Source organism: Dipodomys spectabilis, unplaced genomic scaffold (assembly GCF_019054845.1).
Source record: "Dipodomys spectabilis isolate Male_0828 unplaced genomic scaffold, ASM1905484v1 ptg000499l, whole genome shotgun sequence".
NCBI classification, from domain to species: Eukaryota; Metazoa; Chordata; class Mammalia; order Rodentia; family Heteromyidae; genus Dipodomys; species Dipodomys spectabilis.
In genome coordinates, this window is record NW_024871176.1 from 1,060,424 (window position 1) to 1,075,150 (window position 14,727).

Here is a 14,727-nt window from a genome sequence, read left to right on the forward strand (position 1 = left end):
ACTGTGATCCTCAGATCTCAGCCTCCTGAGTAGCTAGGATTACAGGTGTGAGCTACCAGTGCCTGGCAAGACTGGTTCTTACTATGCAGCATAGGCTTGCAGAAAATATGGTCTTCCTCTACTCCCCACCCCTACCCATTCCTTTTTATTTTCAGTCCCAAATTTCAATACAATTGTGAATACTGACAAAATCTGTTCCAGAACACCTTGGAATCCCGATCTGCCTCCCCCGCCACCCAAAAAAAGCTAGAGACTCTCAGGCTTACACATCTTCAGAATGAATGACTCTGAACAAACCTAGAGTTGTATAAAAAGAACTGTGTGTTTTTGAGACCTTGGATTATCCTTGAGAACAGAAATTTCCTTCCAAGGCAGGTGCAGGGCAAGTATGTATAGTTTGTCCTAATTTTAGACAAAAGTTCTTTCTAGAACTTTTGGATTCTTCCATTCACCTCACTTTTTCAAGGGTACCTTGGTTCTTTCTGGCTAACAAAGTAATCAAACAAGTCTCATTGCTTTCCTCAGCAGAAAAAAAAATCATCTTATCAACCCACATGAGAATTGTTTTCTCTCTATAAGCCAGATTCAATGCAGGTGTCTGACAGCTGACATCAAGTAGAAATCCTTAGGTGTCATAAAGCCCTTTTAAATTGTTTTTAAGAACATATGTATGTATGTATATATACATGGAAAAGCCACACACCTGGTGTGTTATTAAAAATGATTATTCTTTGGTTAATTAAAAAAAAAACACTTAGCAGCTGGGCACTCGAGGCTCACACCTGTAATCCTAGCTACTCAGGAGGCTGAGATCTAAGGATCAAGGTTCAAAGCCAGCCCAGGCAGGAAAGTCCATGAGACTCTTATCTCCAATAAACCACCTAGAAAATCAGAAGTAGCACTGTGGCTCAAGTGGTAGAGAACTAGCCTTGAGCTGAAGAGCTGAGGGACAGTGCCGAGGCCCAGGGTTTAAGCCCCATGACTGACCAAAAAAAACAACTCAAAACAAAACAAAAACACTTAGCCAGCCTCTGGTAGCTCCTACATATAATCCTAGCTACTCCGGAGTCTGAGACCTGAGGATCATGGTTCGAAGACAGCCCAGATAGGTGTCTGTTAGACCATTATCTGCATTTAACCACCAGAAAACCAGAAGTAGCACTGTAGCTTAAAGAACTCAGGGACAGCACCTGGGCCCCCAGTTCAAGCCTCATGACCGAAAAACAAAAACAAAACAAAAAAATCCAACTTACACCATTGCTCATTGTGTCAAAAATATATCAAAATAGTTCAGTTAAAGATACAACCATTTGGAATTATAAGTCAAGTTATTTCCTTCTAGCCCTACTCCACAAATTAGTGAAATCTCTGGGTTAGCACTGCAAAGACCATGCCAGTCTGTACATTTCCCAGGCCATTTCTTCTACTGGGTGACATAAGAATGGAATGAGTGCAGTTTTCCCATCAAGAGCAATTGTTTCTTTGAAAGAGTCTCTTCAGAGGTTGACTCTCATCTGTTCAGAGATAGGCTGTTGAAGAGATGGTAGCTTGCTGCCCTCTATAGCTTGCAGTGAGCTTAATTTAGTTGGAGGGAAAGGGGCTGAATCCTTAGGGATCTGAAAAGAAATGAGGGGGAAAAAAATCAATGGTATGGTAAACTCAGACTAGGGCAGAGGAAATAATGGTGAACTTTAGCCACCCCATCCAGAAAAACGATGACACAGTGAGAACATGATACGTACTGAATATATTGAATAAAAACAGGATATAGGCTGTGCGCCAGTGCTCTCTCCTGTAATCCTAGCAACTCAGGAAGCTGAGATGTGAGGATCAACATTACACACTTATTTTCAATTAGCCATTTAAAAAGCCAGAAGTGAACCAGGTGCTGGTGGCTTATGCCAGTAATCCTAGCTATTCAGGAAGCTGAGATCTGAGGATCTGCAGTTTGAAGTCAGCCCAGGTAGGAATGTCCATTAACCAGCAAAACAGAAGTGGAGCTGTGCTCAAGTACTAGTATGCTAGCCTTGAGCAAAAAGAGTTCAGAGACAGTGACTAGTCCCTGAGTTCAAAACTCTGGGACCCAAGCAACAACAACAAAAAACAGAAATGGAGCTATAGCTCAAGTAGCAGAATGCCAGCCTTGAGCAAAAGCGCTAAGACAGCACACAGACCTTAAGTTTAATAACAGCACACCACACACACACACACACACACACACACACACACACACACACTACAGTTTTAGTGGGACACCGGCTGAAGTCCCCATGAGACTCTCATCTCCAACGAACCACCAGAAAGCTGGAAGTGGAGCTGTGGCTCAAAGTGGTAGAACACCAGCCTTGAGCAAAAGAGTTCAGGGACAGCGCCAGACCCTGAGTTCAAAGTTCAAGTCCCACAACCGGCCACTCCCCCCCCCCCCCCAAAAAAAAATGGCCCTATTTAAGAATCCTTTGTCTCATTGGCCTCCATTACTATTCTCCAGTAGGAATCAGTATATTAGGTATCTGAGAAGACCTTTACCTTCAGCAGCAGGATTCAAGAAAGCGTTCCAGATTTCGGCTCAGGAGGATCAGGCTATAGTCAGTGTGGAACTATTAAAGGCAACAACTCTCCACAGCGAGAATTCAGTTTCAGACATGCCAAATCATCTGATCGTGTGGGCCCAATGTTCAGTATGGCAATTGGTAGCTTCTTCTCCCGGGCAGTGAGGATAAACCTGTAACCAGAGTACACCTGCCCAGACCAGAAACAAAGTGAGATCCAGGAAAAGCTAGTCCAGTTAAGAGGAAGCAAAAGGCAGTTACCACCTTGACTGAGTCAGGTACCTGCAGAGAAGATCCTACTACCAGCAAGGAATCGGCTTCCCTCACACGCCTGTGCACAAAATCAACCTTATCAGGGTTCACTGTGTCCCCGAAGAAAACAACATCTGGTTTCAGAGGGCCTCCGCACCGCACGCAGGACGGGACCTGGAAAGTCTGGACCTGCTCCTCGGAGAGAAACACATCTCCATCGGGAGCCACGCCCTGGGCCTCAGCACTCCAGCTGGGGTTCAGGTCCTGAAAGCGTTCCTGCAGCAACCCCCGAGGAGTCTGCTCACCACAATTCAGGCAGAGGACCCTAAAATCAAACATGAGACCTGCTGATTACTGCATTCTTGGGACCTGCAAAGCTGCCGAAGTGCCTAGTCCCCAACTATTTTCAGACCCTCTTATCTTCTCTTCTCCTCACATCCACATTTCCCATTCTCCTCCCTTATTAGGTGTCTTTTTTTTTTTTGGTCAGTCATGGGGCTTGAACTCAGAGCCTAGGCATTATCCCTAAGCCCTTTTTGCTCAAGGTTAGTGTTCTACCACTTTTGTTGTTTTGTTTTATTTTGGGTCCGGTCGTGGGCCTGAACTCTGAGCCTGGGCACTGCCCCTCAGCTCTTCAGCTCAAGGCTAGTGCTCTACCACTTGAGCCACAGCACCACTTCCGGTTTTTGTGTTTTTTTTTTGCTTATGGGTGCTGAGGAATCGAACCCAGGGCCTCAAGCATGCAAGGCAAGCGCTTTACCACTGAGCCACCTTCTCAGCTCCAGTGCTCTACCACTTTGAACCACAGTGTCACTTCCAGTTTTTGAGTGGTTTATTGAAGATAAGAGTCTCCTGGACTTTCCTACATGGGCTGGCTTCAAACCAGGATCCTCAAATCTCAGCCTCCTGAATAGCTAGAATGACAGGCATGAGCCAGCAGTGCCCAACTAGGTATCTCTTTTTTTTTTTTTTAATGATTTCTTGTTTCCTTACTCCCTACTTACTCTTCTGTTCAATTATTTTATTATGTGTGTGCCATTCCTGGAACTTGAACTCAGGGACTGAGCTGTTTGAGTTTGTTTTGTTTTTCTCTCAAGGCTAATGATCAACCACTTGAGCTCAGCTCCACTTTCAGTTTTTTGGGGAGTTAATTGGAAATTAGTCTCATGGATTTTCCTGTCTGGGCTGGCTTCAAACCTCCATCCTCTTTTCTTCACCTCCTAAGTAGCCAGGATTACAGGTATGAGCCACAGGCTCCCGGCTCTACTAGACTGCTTTTGTCTTTATTTTGCTTTGGTCTTTAATAGCAAATGCTTAAAGTAATTTCTTTGATACCTAAAACCAGTGTTGTTGTTGTTTTTCCCCTCTATGCTTTGCTCAGTTCATCTCTGTAAAGATCAGTATCTCTTTTCTTGGTTTAGGGGCACAAGTGAGACGCAGAGCACATGCTTAGCATTCATGGGGCCTTGGGTTGCATACCCAGCCACAACAACAAAAGTCATGCTCCCTGCTGGTTTCCATGCCAATGCCCTCTGCTTTCTCCATTCTCCCCTGATCAGGTCACAAACCATTTCCCATTCCAGCCACGCCCACTTCTTGCACCTGTGCATGCACCCATGCAGCTCCGTCAAGCGCTGATTCCCTGCTTTCGTGTGCAAAGCGTCCACATTTTGAGTCACCAACCAGTGCAGCTTTCCTCTTTTCTCCCAGTTGCTCAAAGCCCAGTGGGCAGGATTCGGCTGGTGGGCTGAGAACTGAGGCCAGCCCACAAAGTTTCTTGCCCAGTAGCGCTGGCGGATGGGAGCACTTCGTACAAAATCTACATGCTGGATAGGTCGCCGGTCTGTACGAGCATACAGTCCCACCTTTTCTGACCGGTAGTCTGGGATTCCTGATTCAGTTGAGATTCCTGCCCCGGTCATCACTAGAAGTTTCTTGGAAAGGGTGATGAAGCGTTGTAACTCTTTGACCTTCTTAGGGTCCAAAGGAGGACTTGGTGGCACAAATAATCCCATGGGTCCATGTGAGCAAGGCCGGCTGAGTTTTGTGATCCAATGGCTTTTCATTGACCTGTAAGTCAATCCACAGCTCATCCTCATTCTAAAGAAAAAAAGAACCCTCTTGTGAGAAGCTAGGTTGTGCAAACAGAAGTTAACCACCAACTGATGAATGGATAAGCAAAATGTGGCCTATCTATATTGTGGAGTATTATTCAGCCATGAAAATAACAATCTGATATATGTACGTGGATGGACACGTATGTTAAATATAAGAAGTCAGTTATAATCTGGCTGTTGGTGGCTAGCTACTCAAGAGACTGAGATTTGAAGATCATGGTTCTAAGCCAGCTGGGGCAGGAAAGTCTGAGAGGCTCTTAACTCCAATTAACCAGCAAAAATCCAGAAGTGGAGCTGTGGCGGAAATGATAGAACACTACCTTTGAGCAAAAAAGTTCAGGGACAGTGCCCAGGCCCAGCCCCAGGACTGGCAAAAAATAAAATAAAATAAAAAAAGAACCAGTGGAGTCACAATGATAGACACAAAAATAAAGAATTGTCTTATTGTCTTGGCAAGGCAAAACTTACTTCTGGGATGAGTATGCCATCAGCCAAAAACCTAGCAAGCAAGCACAAGAGCTGCTCCCCTATTAATCCCTAACACTGCTGGCCCCACCCCTCTGTTCAGTGTGGTTGAGCTCAGGTTCACAATCTGCTCATGACTGGCTAGTTTGAATACATAAAATGTATTCACATACGGCTACATTGAAATAAGATTAACAGTACACAAGTAATGCCAAAATATACTGGCACTCCATGCTATTTCTTTAACAATCTGAGGTGTGCCTTAATTCCACTTTGAAGAGAAACAAGTTTAAGACAGAACTTGGCATTTCAAAACCTTTTCCTTATCCCAAAGCAATTCCTTTTGCCTTAACAAGAGCCAAGCCACCAGGCGAAAGCTGGAATGTTTAAGCAACACACTTTGATAGAAAAGACAGGTTTTCTCACATTACAAAAACTTACTTCCGATTTTATAAATCTGAGTTCTTTTATGGCTCCTTAAACTAAGAGAAACACATTGGAATTCCAATATGTCAGGTTTCCCATACACCAGCACCACCCAGTACAGGGGGTTGAACCAGGGGCTTCTTGCATATTAATTAGCCAGTGCCTACTCCCACCCAGCATGTCAAGTTTCATGAAGCTGTTCAGACATTTCAGGCTTTTGCTTTTACATACATAACTAAGCACAACACACACACACACACACACACACACACACACACACACACACACACACCTACCTTTTATTCCTTCATTTCCTCCAAATTATTCCATTGCAAAATTTTGTCACTAGGACACAGACAAGAAAAACCCTGCCTGACAACTTTGCTAGCTCTAAAAAAAAAAAAAAGAGAGATTTTGGCATGTTATTTGACACAACACAAATTTTCTCTCTCTGTCTCTATATATAAACATTATATATTCCAACCCTAGGGCCTGGGAAGGTGTGTTAGAGTGCTTGCTTTGCATGAGGCCCTGGGTTCGATTCCTCAGCACCACAGAAGCAGAAAAAGCCGGAAGTGGCCCTGTGGCTCAAGTGATAGAGTGCTATCCTTGAGCTGAAGAGCTGAGGGACAGCACCCAGGCCCAGAGTTCAGGCTGCACAACCGACAAAAAAAAAAAAAGAGTTAACCTTAAACATTATATATTCCATTATCTCTATATGCAAACATTATTTTATGCTTGGCTTTCTAAACCCAAGTTCAGGACCCCAATTTAACATTGCACAATAACATTGGAGTAGCTAAACACACAGTCCAAAGGTCCAGGGAAACAACTGCTGTCTTCCAGATCTCCCCCTCCACATCTCCAAGGACAAAGAGGAGAAATGGACTTCCTTACAAGAAATTCAGGATGTCAAAAAAAAAGCAATTCAGGATGTCCAGAAAACCTAGAGCCCGCATGAAATACGCTTACCTTTCACAACTTATGGCACGCCTCATCTACAAGGCTGCAAAAGCATTTTGGGAAATGTAGCTCATGAAGCAGATATGCTGCAAATAAAACTACAACTCCCCGAATCCCACGTTTCTCCTGTTTGAGGGACCTGGAGTCTCACAGAGCGCCCCCTGTCGGTCTTTCCTAGTCACAGGAGTGACTAGGAGTGACTCCTAGTCACAGGAGTTCAGCTTAGTACAGCTCTCACCTGAGCTAAAGACTCTTCACAGAGAAGCAAGAATTTAAGTACCAATGAACCCAAGCAAAATTTTGGATGCAAAGCAGCATTTAAACAGCGTTGTCCTAAGATTTTATGCTGTTTTAATAATGGATCTATATCTGATCCATCTTTATCTTTGGTGTTTAATGTTACATTGGACACAATGGAATCAAGATCCTTGCTGTGTGTAAAATAACCTTGTAGCGGGTTGTGAAGAAATGCATTCACAAACATCTGAAAATTGGATGTATTACGTTGAATAGGGATAATTAAGTATTATCAATGCACTCACTAATGCACTCACCCACTTGGCTTCTTCAATGTTTTTGTTTTTTTAAAAAAAAAAAAACCAACATAATGGCTATTTTTCACTTGCAGAAATTCTGACTTTATTGGTCCGAGGAGAGGCCTGGGAATCAAATGTTTACTTATTTCCTCGCTGCTCTTGGTTGTTTCCAGTGAGAAAAATAGGAGGAAAGAAAGTCTTAGGTTCTATCACCCCTCAAAAAATTTTTTTTTTTTTTTTTTTTTGCCAGTCCTGGGGCTTGAACTCAGGGACTGGGCACTGTCCCTGAGTTTCTTTTGCTCAAGGCTAGCACTCTACCACTTGAGCCACAGCGGCACTACCAGCTTTTTCTGTTTTGTGGTACTGATGAATCAAACCTAGGGCTTCATGCATGCTAGGCAAGCACTCTACAACTAAGCCACATTCCCAGCCATTGTACCTTTGTGTGTGTGTGTGTGTGTGTGTGTGTGTGTGTGTGTGTGTGTGTGTCAGTTGGGGCATCAATTCTGGGCTTGGGCACTATCCCTCAGCTCTTCAGCTCTAGGCAAGCACTCTACCACTTGAGTCACAGCACCACTTCTGGTTTTCTAGTGGTTTATTGGAGATAAGAGTCTCACTGACATTCCTGCCTGGGCTGGCTTCAAACCACGATCCTCAGATCTCAGCCTCCTTAGTAGCTAGGATTACAGACGTGAGCCACTGGCACCTGGTTCACTTTTTTTAGTATGTGTAAAAAACTATAAAAATATCAAAATATTTACATTTCAATATTATGGAAATTTTCTAACAGGTTACTTTTTTCAGTTCACGAGGTGGAATACACATCTTTGTAGAAACTGTCTAGAAATGCAGTACACTTGGGTTCATGACTCAAATGGCAGAATATCTAACTACAAAGGAGGAAGTGCTGAGTTCAAACCCTAGTACTGATAAGACAAAAGGGAAAAGAAGCTACTGAATCATTCAGTAAAGACATCCTCTCTTTTTTTTTTTTTGGTCAATCATGGGGCCTGAACTCTGGGCCTGGATGCTGTCCCTCAATTCTTCAGCTGTAGACTAGCGCTCTACCACTTGAGCCTCAGCCCCACTTCTGGCTTTTTCTGCTTATGTGGTGCTGAGGAATCGAACCCAGGGCCTCATGCATACAAGGCAAGCACTCTACCACTGAGCCACCTTCCCAGCCCCACTAAGGACATCCTCAAAAGCTAGGAAGTTTCTTTGAACTTATGAAATCAATTTGATTAATTTAGATTATTTGACATTGATCCAGTCTTTTTTTTCCAGCTGGTTATCCTACCCTACCAGTTTGTGCTGTGTCATAAATTTAAAAGTAATATATACACATCAGCACCAAACAGACGTCTAAAAACCGAATTTTCATATCTATATGATAAGCATGTAAACGTTTGGCGTCATTATTTAAGCCTCTCGTGTTTGTTTTTTTGGAGAGGTCTGGTTGTGGGGCCTGAACTCTGGGCCTGGGCACTGTCCCTCAGCTCTTCAGCTCAAGGCTAGCGCTCTACCATTTGAGCCACAGTGCCACTTCCAGCTTTTTTGTTTTTGCTTATGTGATGCTGAGGAATTGAACCCAGGGCCTCATGCATGCAAGGCAAGTATTCTACCACTGAGCCACCTTCCCAGCCCTGATTTTTTTTTGAGTGTTACTATGTATACTGGGCTGGTCTCAAACTTGCAATCCTGCCAAATCTTTTCAGTGATAAAATTACAGGTGTGCACTACCAAACTCAGCTATGTTTAAATTTTTTTTTTTTTTTACAATAAAATGGTGGAGGGAAGGTCACTTTCTCAGAGACTGCTGTTTCATTTTTAAAAAATAGAAAAAGTCAAAATCAAGATATGTTGAGGAATATAGTTCAAGGAGGAAAGAAATTCATAAAGAGGTTTCAAATAGCTATTTGAAGTGTAAAGCAGTCAGTGAGGGAGAGACAATTGCTTTACGTTGCATATACATTGCATTTCCATGGGCATAACCTTTCAGCCTTTTTCTGAATTAAAAAGTTTTCACAGGGGGCTGGGAAGATAGTTCAGTGGTAGAGTGCTTGCCTTGCATGCATGAGGCCCTGGGTTCGATTCCTCAGTACCACCTAAGCAGAAAAAGACAGAAGTGGCGCTGTGGCTCAAATGGTAGAGTGCTAGCCTTGAGCTGAAGAGCTGAGGGACAGCACCCAGGCCCAGAGTTCAGACCCCAGACCGACAAAGTTTACATTGAAAAGTGCTGTATGTGGGTGGATGGTAGAGCCCTCACTTAGCATGCAGAGAGCCCTGGGTTTGATCCCCAGCATGAAAAAGGTGAAAAGAAAAAGGTTACAGAGAACTCTTTTGAAATGAACAGGATTGACATATGATCCAGCAGCATCACTTTGACTTAAGTATCCAAAAAAAAAAAAAAAAAGAAACTAGAAACTCAAACTGCTACTTTATACCCAAGCAACTCTGTCTACAATAGCCCAGGGAGGAAACAGCCCCAGGCACTGAGGAGGAGCGATTGGATAAACAAAATCCACTCAACGAGGTCATCCAACCACAATGAAAGGAGATCTAGACACGCAGCACCACGTGGACGAGTATCATGATAAGTGAAATACATCAGAACCCCCCAAAGGCCAGATATTGTATCATTTCATTTATGTAAAGTTTCTAGCGTGGTCAAATTCATGCAATAGGAGTGTGTTGTCACTGGCTAGGGTGAGAGAATGGAGAATAGAAATCAAGGAAAACAAATAGGTTCTGGAACTGGGCTCCGGTGGCTCATGCTTGGCATCCTACCGACTCAAGAGGCTGAGATCAGAGGATCTCGGTTCAAAGCCAGCCAGGGCAGGAAAATCCGTGTGACTTTTACCTCCAATTAATCAGAAAAAAAACGGGAGTGGCGCTGTGGCTCCAGTGACAGAGCGCTCCCCTTGAGCTGAAGAGCGCAGGGACAGCGCCCAGGCCCAGAGTTCAAGCCCCACAGGACCAGAAAGGAAAAAAAAAGTCTGGAGGTGAATAATAAGTGATGCTTGCACAATAATCTGAGTATATTAAATGTCACCGAATTCACCCTGAAATCACTTAAAATGATACATTTTGTTGTATATACTTTATATATTTTAAACAGCAGCAGCAGAAACGCTTTGGAGAAAGGTTTACCCTGTGAAATGTGAGCCAGCAAGGCCAATCTCCGCAGGCACCCATCCCGGTCAATCTTCCCTCTGTCTTTGCATTAAAATCTATTAGCATGTGTTCCTCCCATAGTGCTTTGCACATTCTCCACGTAAACCTAGTGAGTGAATCACTAGTGAATCTCGCTTATGTATTCTCAAAAGTTCCACGCACGATGGCGTTTCACGGCATCATTTTTCAGATAGATAAATAACAGGAGTTTATTTTTCCCCCCCTTCAGACTTAAATTCACCTTTCTGAAATAGGGACCTCATTTATTGGGAACGATGACCAGGAGGCGGCGCCTTTTAGCTTTGCGCAGTGGCAGTATCGTAGCCAATGAGGTTTATCCGAGGCGCGATTATTGCTAATTGAAAACTTTTCCCAATACCCCGCCGTGACGACTTGCAATATAGTCGGCACTGGCAATTTTTGACAGTCTCTACGGAGACTGAATAAGTCGTGTTTAAGAAGAGTGCCTCGTTCCTAGCTGTGCTAACGTGTGGTTGTGTGCTTGTAGCTTAGTTGGGTAAGTTGTAGTTGGAACTCTCTCAACAACCTTTAATAGCATTTTTCTTATTTTGCTTGTGTTTAGCTGTGGTTTTCACCACCCATGCTTGTTTTCTTTCACCACATTTAATGTTGAAGGTTGCGCTGCCTTCCCTTATAATTATTTTCGTAAAAGCAGTTCCACTCTCTCCTTAAGAACACCCCTGCACTCAGCCCCATAACGTATTCCCCCGCAACACACACCACCTCCTTTGTCTCCTTTGCTTTCCTCCCTTACTCACCCAGGCTCTTCTTGCCGCGTCTGTTCTAGAAGTCAAACCCAGTCATCTCTGTGACGTCAGGCTTATTTGCATAAGAATCCCCATCATCCCTAGCGATCGTCCCGCTAGTTCACAAATCGGGAGGTATGGGCACCAGATAACCATTAGTAGAGAACTCCCCGCGCCGAGGGATGGAGATAGAACTATGCAAATAGAAAAAGCTTTATACAGTGACTGTGTGGGTAAGTAACTCACCCTCATTGTAAAGGGCGGTGTCATCCCTGAGAGAGGAGAGTGAGACATACCGTGCTTTAGCTTTGCGCAGTGGCAGTATCGTAGCCAATGAGGTTTATCCGAGGCGCGATTATTGCTAATTGAAAACTTTTCCCAATACCCCGCCGTGACGACTTGCAATATAGTCGGCACTGGCAATTTTTGACAGTCTCTACGGAGACTGAATGAGTCATGTCTTAAGAAAGAGGATTTCATTTGCGGTTGTGCTACGATAGTTGCGTCTGTGTGCTGATGGCTTTCTTTACAGGTTTTTTTCAGTTCTGAAACTCCACCGCGAACTTTTGCTGACATTTTTTTTGCTTTTTCAGTTCTGGTTTTCATATCCCGTGCTTGTTTCGTTTTGCCACACTGAAGGTTGCGACGCCTTCCCTTTTATTATAAAAGCAATGTACTAACCTCCTTAAGAACACCCCTGCACTCAGCCCCATAACGTATTCCCCCGCAACACACACCACCTCTTTTGTCCCCTTTGCTTTCCTCCCCTACTCACCCAGGCTCTTGTTTCAGCGTCTGTTCTGGAAGTCAAACCCAGTCATCTCTGTGACGTCAGGCTTATTTGCATAAGAATCCCCATCATCCCTAGCGATCGTCCCTCTAGTTCACAAATCGGGATATATGGGCACCAGATAACCATTAATAAAGAACTCCCGCACACCGATGAACGGAGATAGACCTACTCAAATAGAACAAGCTTTATACAGTGACTGTGTGGGAAGTAACTCACCCTCAATGTAAAGGGCGTTGTCATCTCTGGGAGAGCTGTGAGGGGCCTTGCCCTTCAGCTTTGCGCAGTGGCAGTATCGTAGCCAATGAGGTTTATCCGAGGCGCGATTATTGCTAATTGAAAACTTTTCCCAATACCCCGCCGTGACGACTTGCAATATAGTCGGCACTGGCAATTTTTGACAGTCTCTACGGAGACTGAACATAACTGGTTTGCAACAGTAAGTATGGGTCTTAGTCTAGCCTAGGTTACTGCGGACAATGCTGTTGGACTTGTATACATAGCAATCCCAGATGTTTGTAGTTGCAGCTGCTCGCAAGAGAGCAAGAACGTCCGAGCATCTTTGAAGCGGAGCTGTGGCCCAAGTAGAGCTTCCCCACCCCCGCCTTAAACAAAAGAGCTCTGGGACAACTTCCAGGCCCTAAATTCAAGCTCCACGACCGACAAAATAAATAAAATTGGGTCTGGGAAGGTGGCTCAGTGGTAGAGTGCTTACCTTGCATGCATGAGGCCCTGGGTTCGATTCCTCAGCACCACATAAGCAGAAAAAGCCAGAAGTGACGCTGTGGCTCAAGTGGTAGAGCGCTAGCCTTGAGCTGAAGAGCTGAGGGACAGCGCCCAGGCCCAGAGTTCAGGCCCCACGACCGACTAAATATACAGTTAAGCCGTTAACCACCAACTGAACCATTCAAATAACAGGAATTGTGCAGCTTTACTCAGGTCCTTTATCCTGTTCCTACTCAGGAGCTGGTATCTGGACCTGGATCAGCTTTGGCCTACATTCCTGAGAGACACTCCTCCGGCCCATCGCAAGAGAATGTATTGTTCATCCAGGGGAAAGGTTTTGATGGTAGCAACAGCAGCTGCAGATCCCACAGGTATTGGAAAGCATATCCAGCAGGCCCAAGTCCCTTCTTTATAAAGAGCTCATGGTGGGGAGAGAAACCTCAAATAAAAGAGCAGCTCAATAAACAGATTATTTCAATGTTGTGAGGATGAAAAAGGAGAGATGCCGAAACCATCCAGGAAATTAATTGAATGCTCACTGTGTACCTGGTTCTGTGCAACATGCTTAATTTGCTTTATTCCACTCAACTCTTGCAGAAGCCATCCCTTTCCCTCCCTAAGCCGGAGAATTGAACACAGCTTCCCTCCCCCCCCCCCCCCCCCCAACCCTCCTTCCCCAAGCTTAGGGCACTGTCCCTATGTTCCTAAGCTTTTTTGCTCAAGGCCAGAACTCTTCCACTTGAGTTACAGTTCCGCCTCTGGCTTTTTAATGGTTAATTGGAGATAAAAATCTCAAGGACTTTTCAAGATTGGCTGGCTTCAAACCTCCATTCTCAGATCTCCACCTTCTGAGTAGCTAGGATGACAGGCGTGAGCCACTAGCCCCAGCTGCAAGATCTAATGATGTTGAGTTTGAGCACCTGTTTAAGGTAGCTAGCAACTATTCTCTAACTATAAAGATATAGGCTTCCCTAAATAATCAATAATCTGTGGAATAACCTTTGGCCTAGAAACCATTTGACACTCTAGCCTTTTGCTTGCCACAATCACCCCTCAAGCCACTTCCTGATCAGGCATCAAGATATAGTCAAAGCAGTAGTACCTGTCTAGGAGGCACAGTATTCCTACTGTGTCGAAATAAGAATTCTAGCCAGGCACCGGTGGCTCCCGCCTGTAATCCTAGCTACTCAGGAGGCTGAGATCTGAGAATTACAGTTCAAAGCGAGCCCAGGCAAGGAAAGTCCATGAGACTCTTATTTCCAATTAACCACCAAAAAGCCGGAAGTGGTGCTGTGGCTCAAGTGGTAGAGTGCTAGCATTGAGCTGAATTGCTCAGGAATAGCATCCAGGCCCAGAGTTCAAGCCCCACGCCCTACAGACATACAGACAGACAGACACACACACACACACACAAGTTCTACTTTTCTTGTGGGGGTATAGTATGCATAACCACCTAGGAGGGAAATTTCCAAGGCTCTTTCAGTTAAAGGACCTGAAGAAAATCAGATCAAATGATTGAGGTGCTTACTTTGAGAACATAATTTAGAGAGATCCCAAAAGCTTAGTAATGAAGATAAATATTATTTTTATGTGTAATGAGGCAAATAAAGACTGAGAATGAAAAGAATAACTTAGTCTTTCCTGCCCCAGCTAGCTTTGAACGGTGATCCTCAGATCTCAGCTTCCTGAGTAGCTAGGATTACAGATGTGAACCACTAGCACCCTGACAGCTCAGATTCTTTTTTACTGAAAATGTTGACATTTCATTATTGTGGAATTATTATTTTTTATTTTTGGTTCCAGTCCTGAGGCTTGAGCTCAGAGCTGTGGGGCAAAGTTCCTGTGCTTCTTTGGCTCAAAGCTAAGTACTCTGCCACTTGAGCCACAGCACCACACCACTTTCAGCTTCTTCTGAGTGTTTAACTGGAAATAAGAACCTCATGACTTTCCTGCCCAGGCTGG

At 44.3% G+C, this 14,727-nt stretch overlaps 1 protein-coding gene and 3 non-coding genes across 5 annotated transcripts; 3 read left to right on the plus strand and 1 right to left on the minus strand.

Annotated features, from left to right (window-relative positions):
* Nucleotides 1–1,266: 1,266 nt before the first annotated feature.
* On the minus strand, nt 1,267–11,309 carry Sirt4 (sirtuin 4). 2 transcript variants are annotated; one of them, XR_006145835.1, is made up of 5 exons: nt 11,262–11,309; nt 4,404–4,901; nt 2,832–3,126; nt 2,527–2,739; nt 1,267–1,616 (listed from the first exon to the last, which is right to left on the minus strand). XR_006145835.1 is itself a non-coding variant. In XM_042669604.1 (4 exons), exons 2-4 carry the CDS (start codon nt 4,898–4,900, stop codon nt 2,587–2,589), a joined length of 945 nt encoding a protein of 314 aa, XP_042525538.1. In that variant the 5' UTR covers nt 4,901; nt 11,262–11,309; the 3' UTR covers nt 2,515–2,586. The 2 variants fall into 2 exon arrangements, 1 of the variants encoding a protein (XP_042525538.1); XM_042669604.1 differs by lacking the exon at nt 1,267–1,616 and having other exon boundaries at nt 2,515–2,739.
* On the plus strand, nt 10,781–10,921 carry LOC122099068. Its single transcript, XR_006145839.1, has one exon. It is a non-coding gene; the product is annotated as a U4 spliceosomal RNA (small nuclear RNA).
* A 244-nt stretch (nt 11,310–11,553) lies between the features above and the next one.
* LOC122099071 lies at nt 11,554–11,694 on the plus strand. The gene has a single exon (XR_006145842.1). It is a non-coding gene; the product is annotated as a U4 spliceosomal RNA (small nuclear RNA).
* A 620-nt stretch (nt 11,695–12,314) lies between these two features.
* On the plus strand, nt 12,315–12,455 carry LOC122099072. The gene has a single exon (XR_006145843.1). It is a non-coding gene; the product is annotated as a U4 spliceosomal RNA (small nuclear RNA).
* Nucleotides 12,456–14,727: the final 2,272 nt, after the last annotated feature.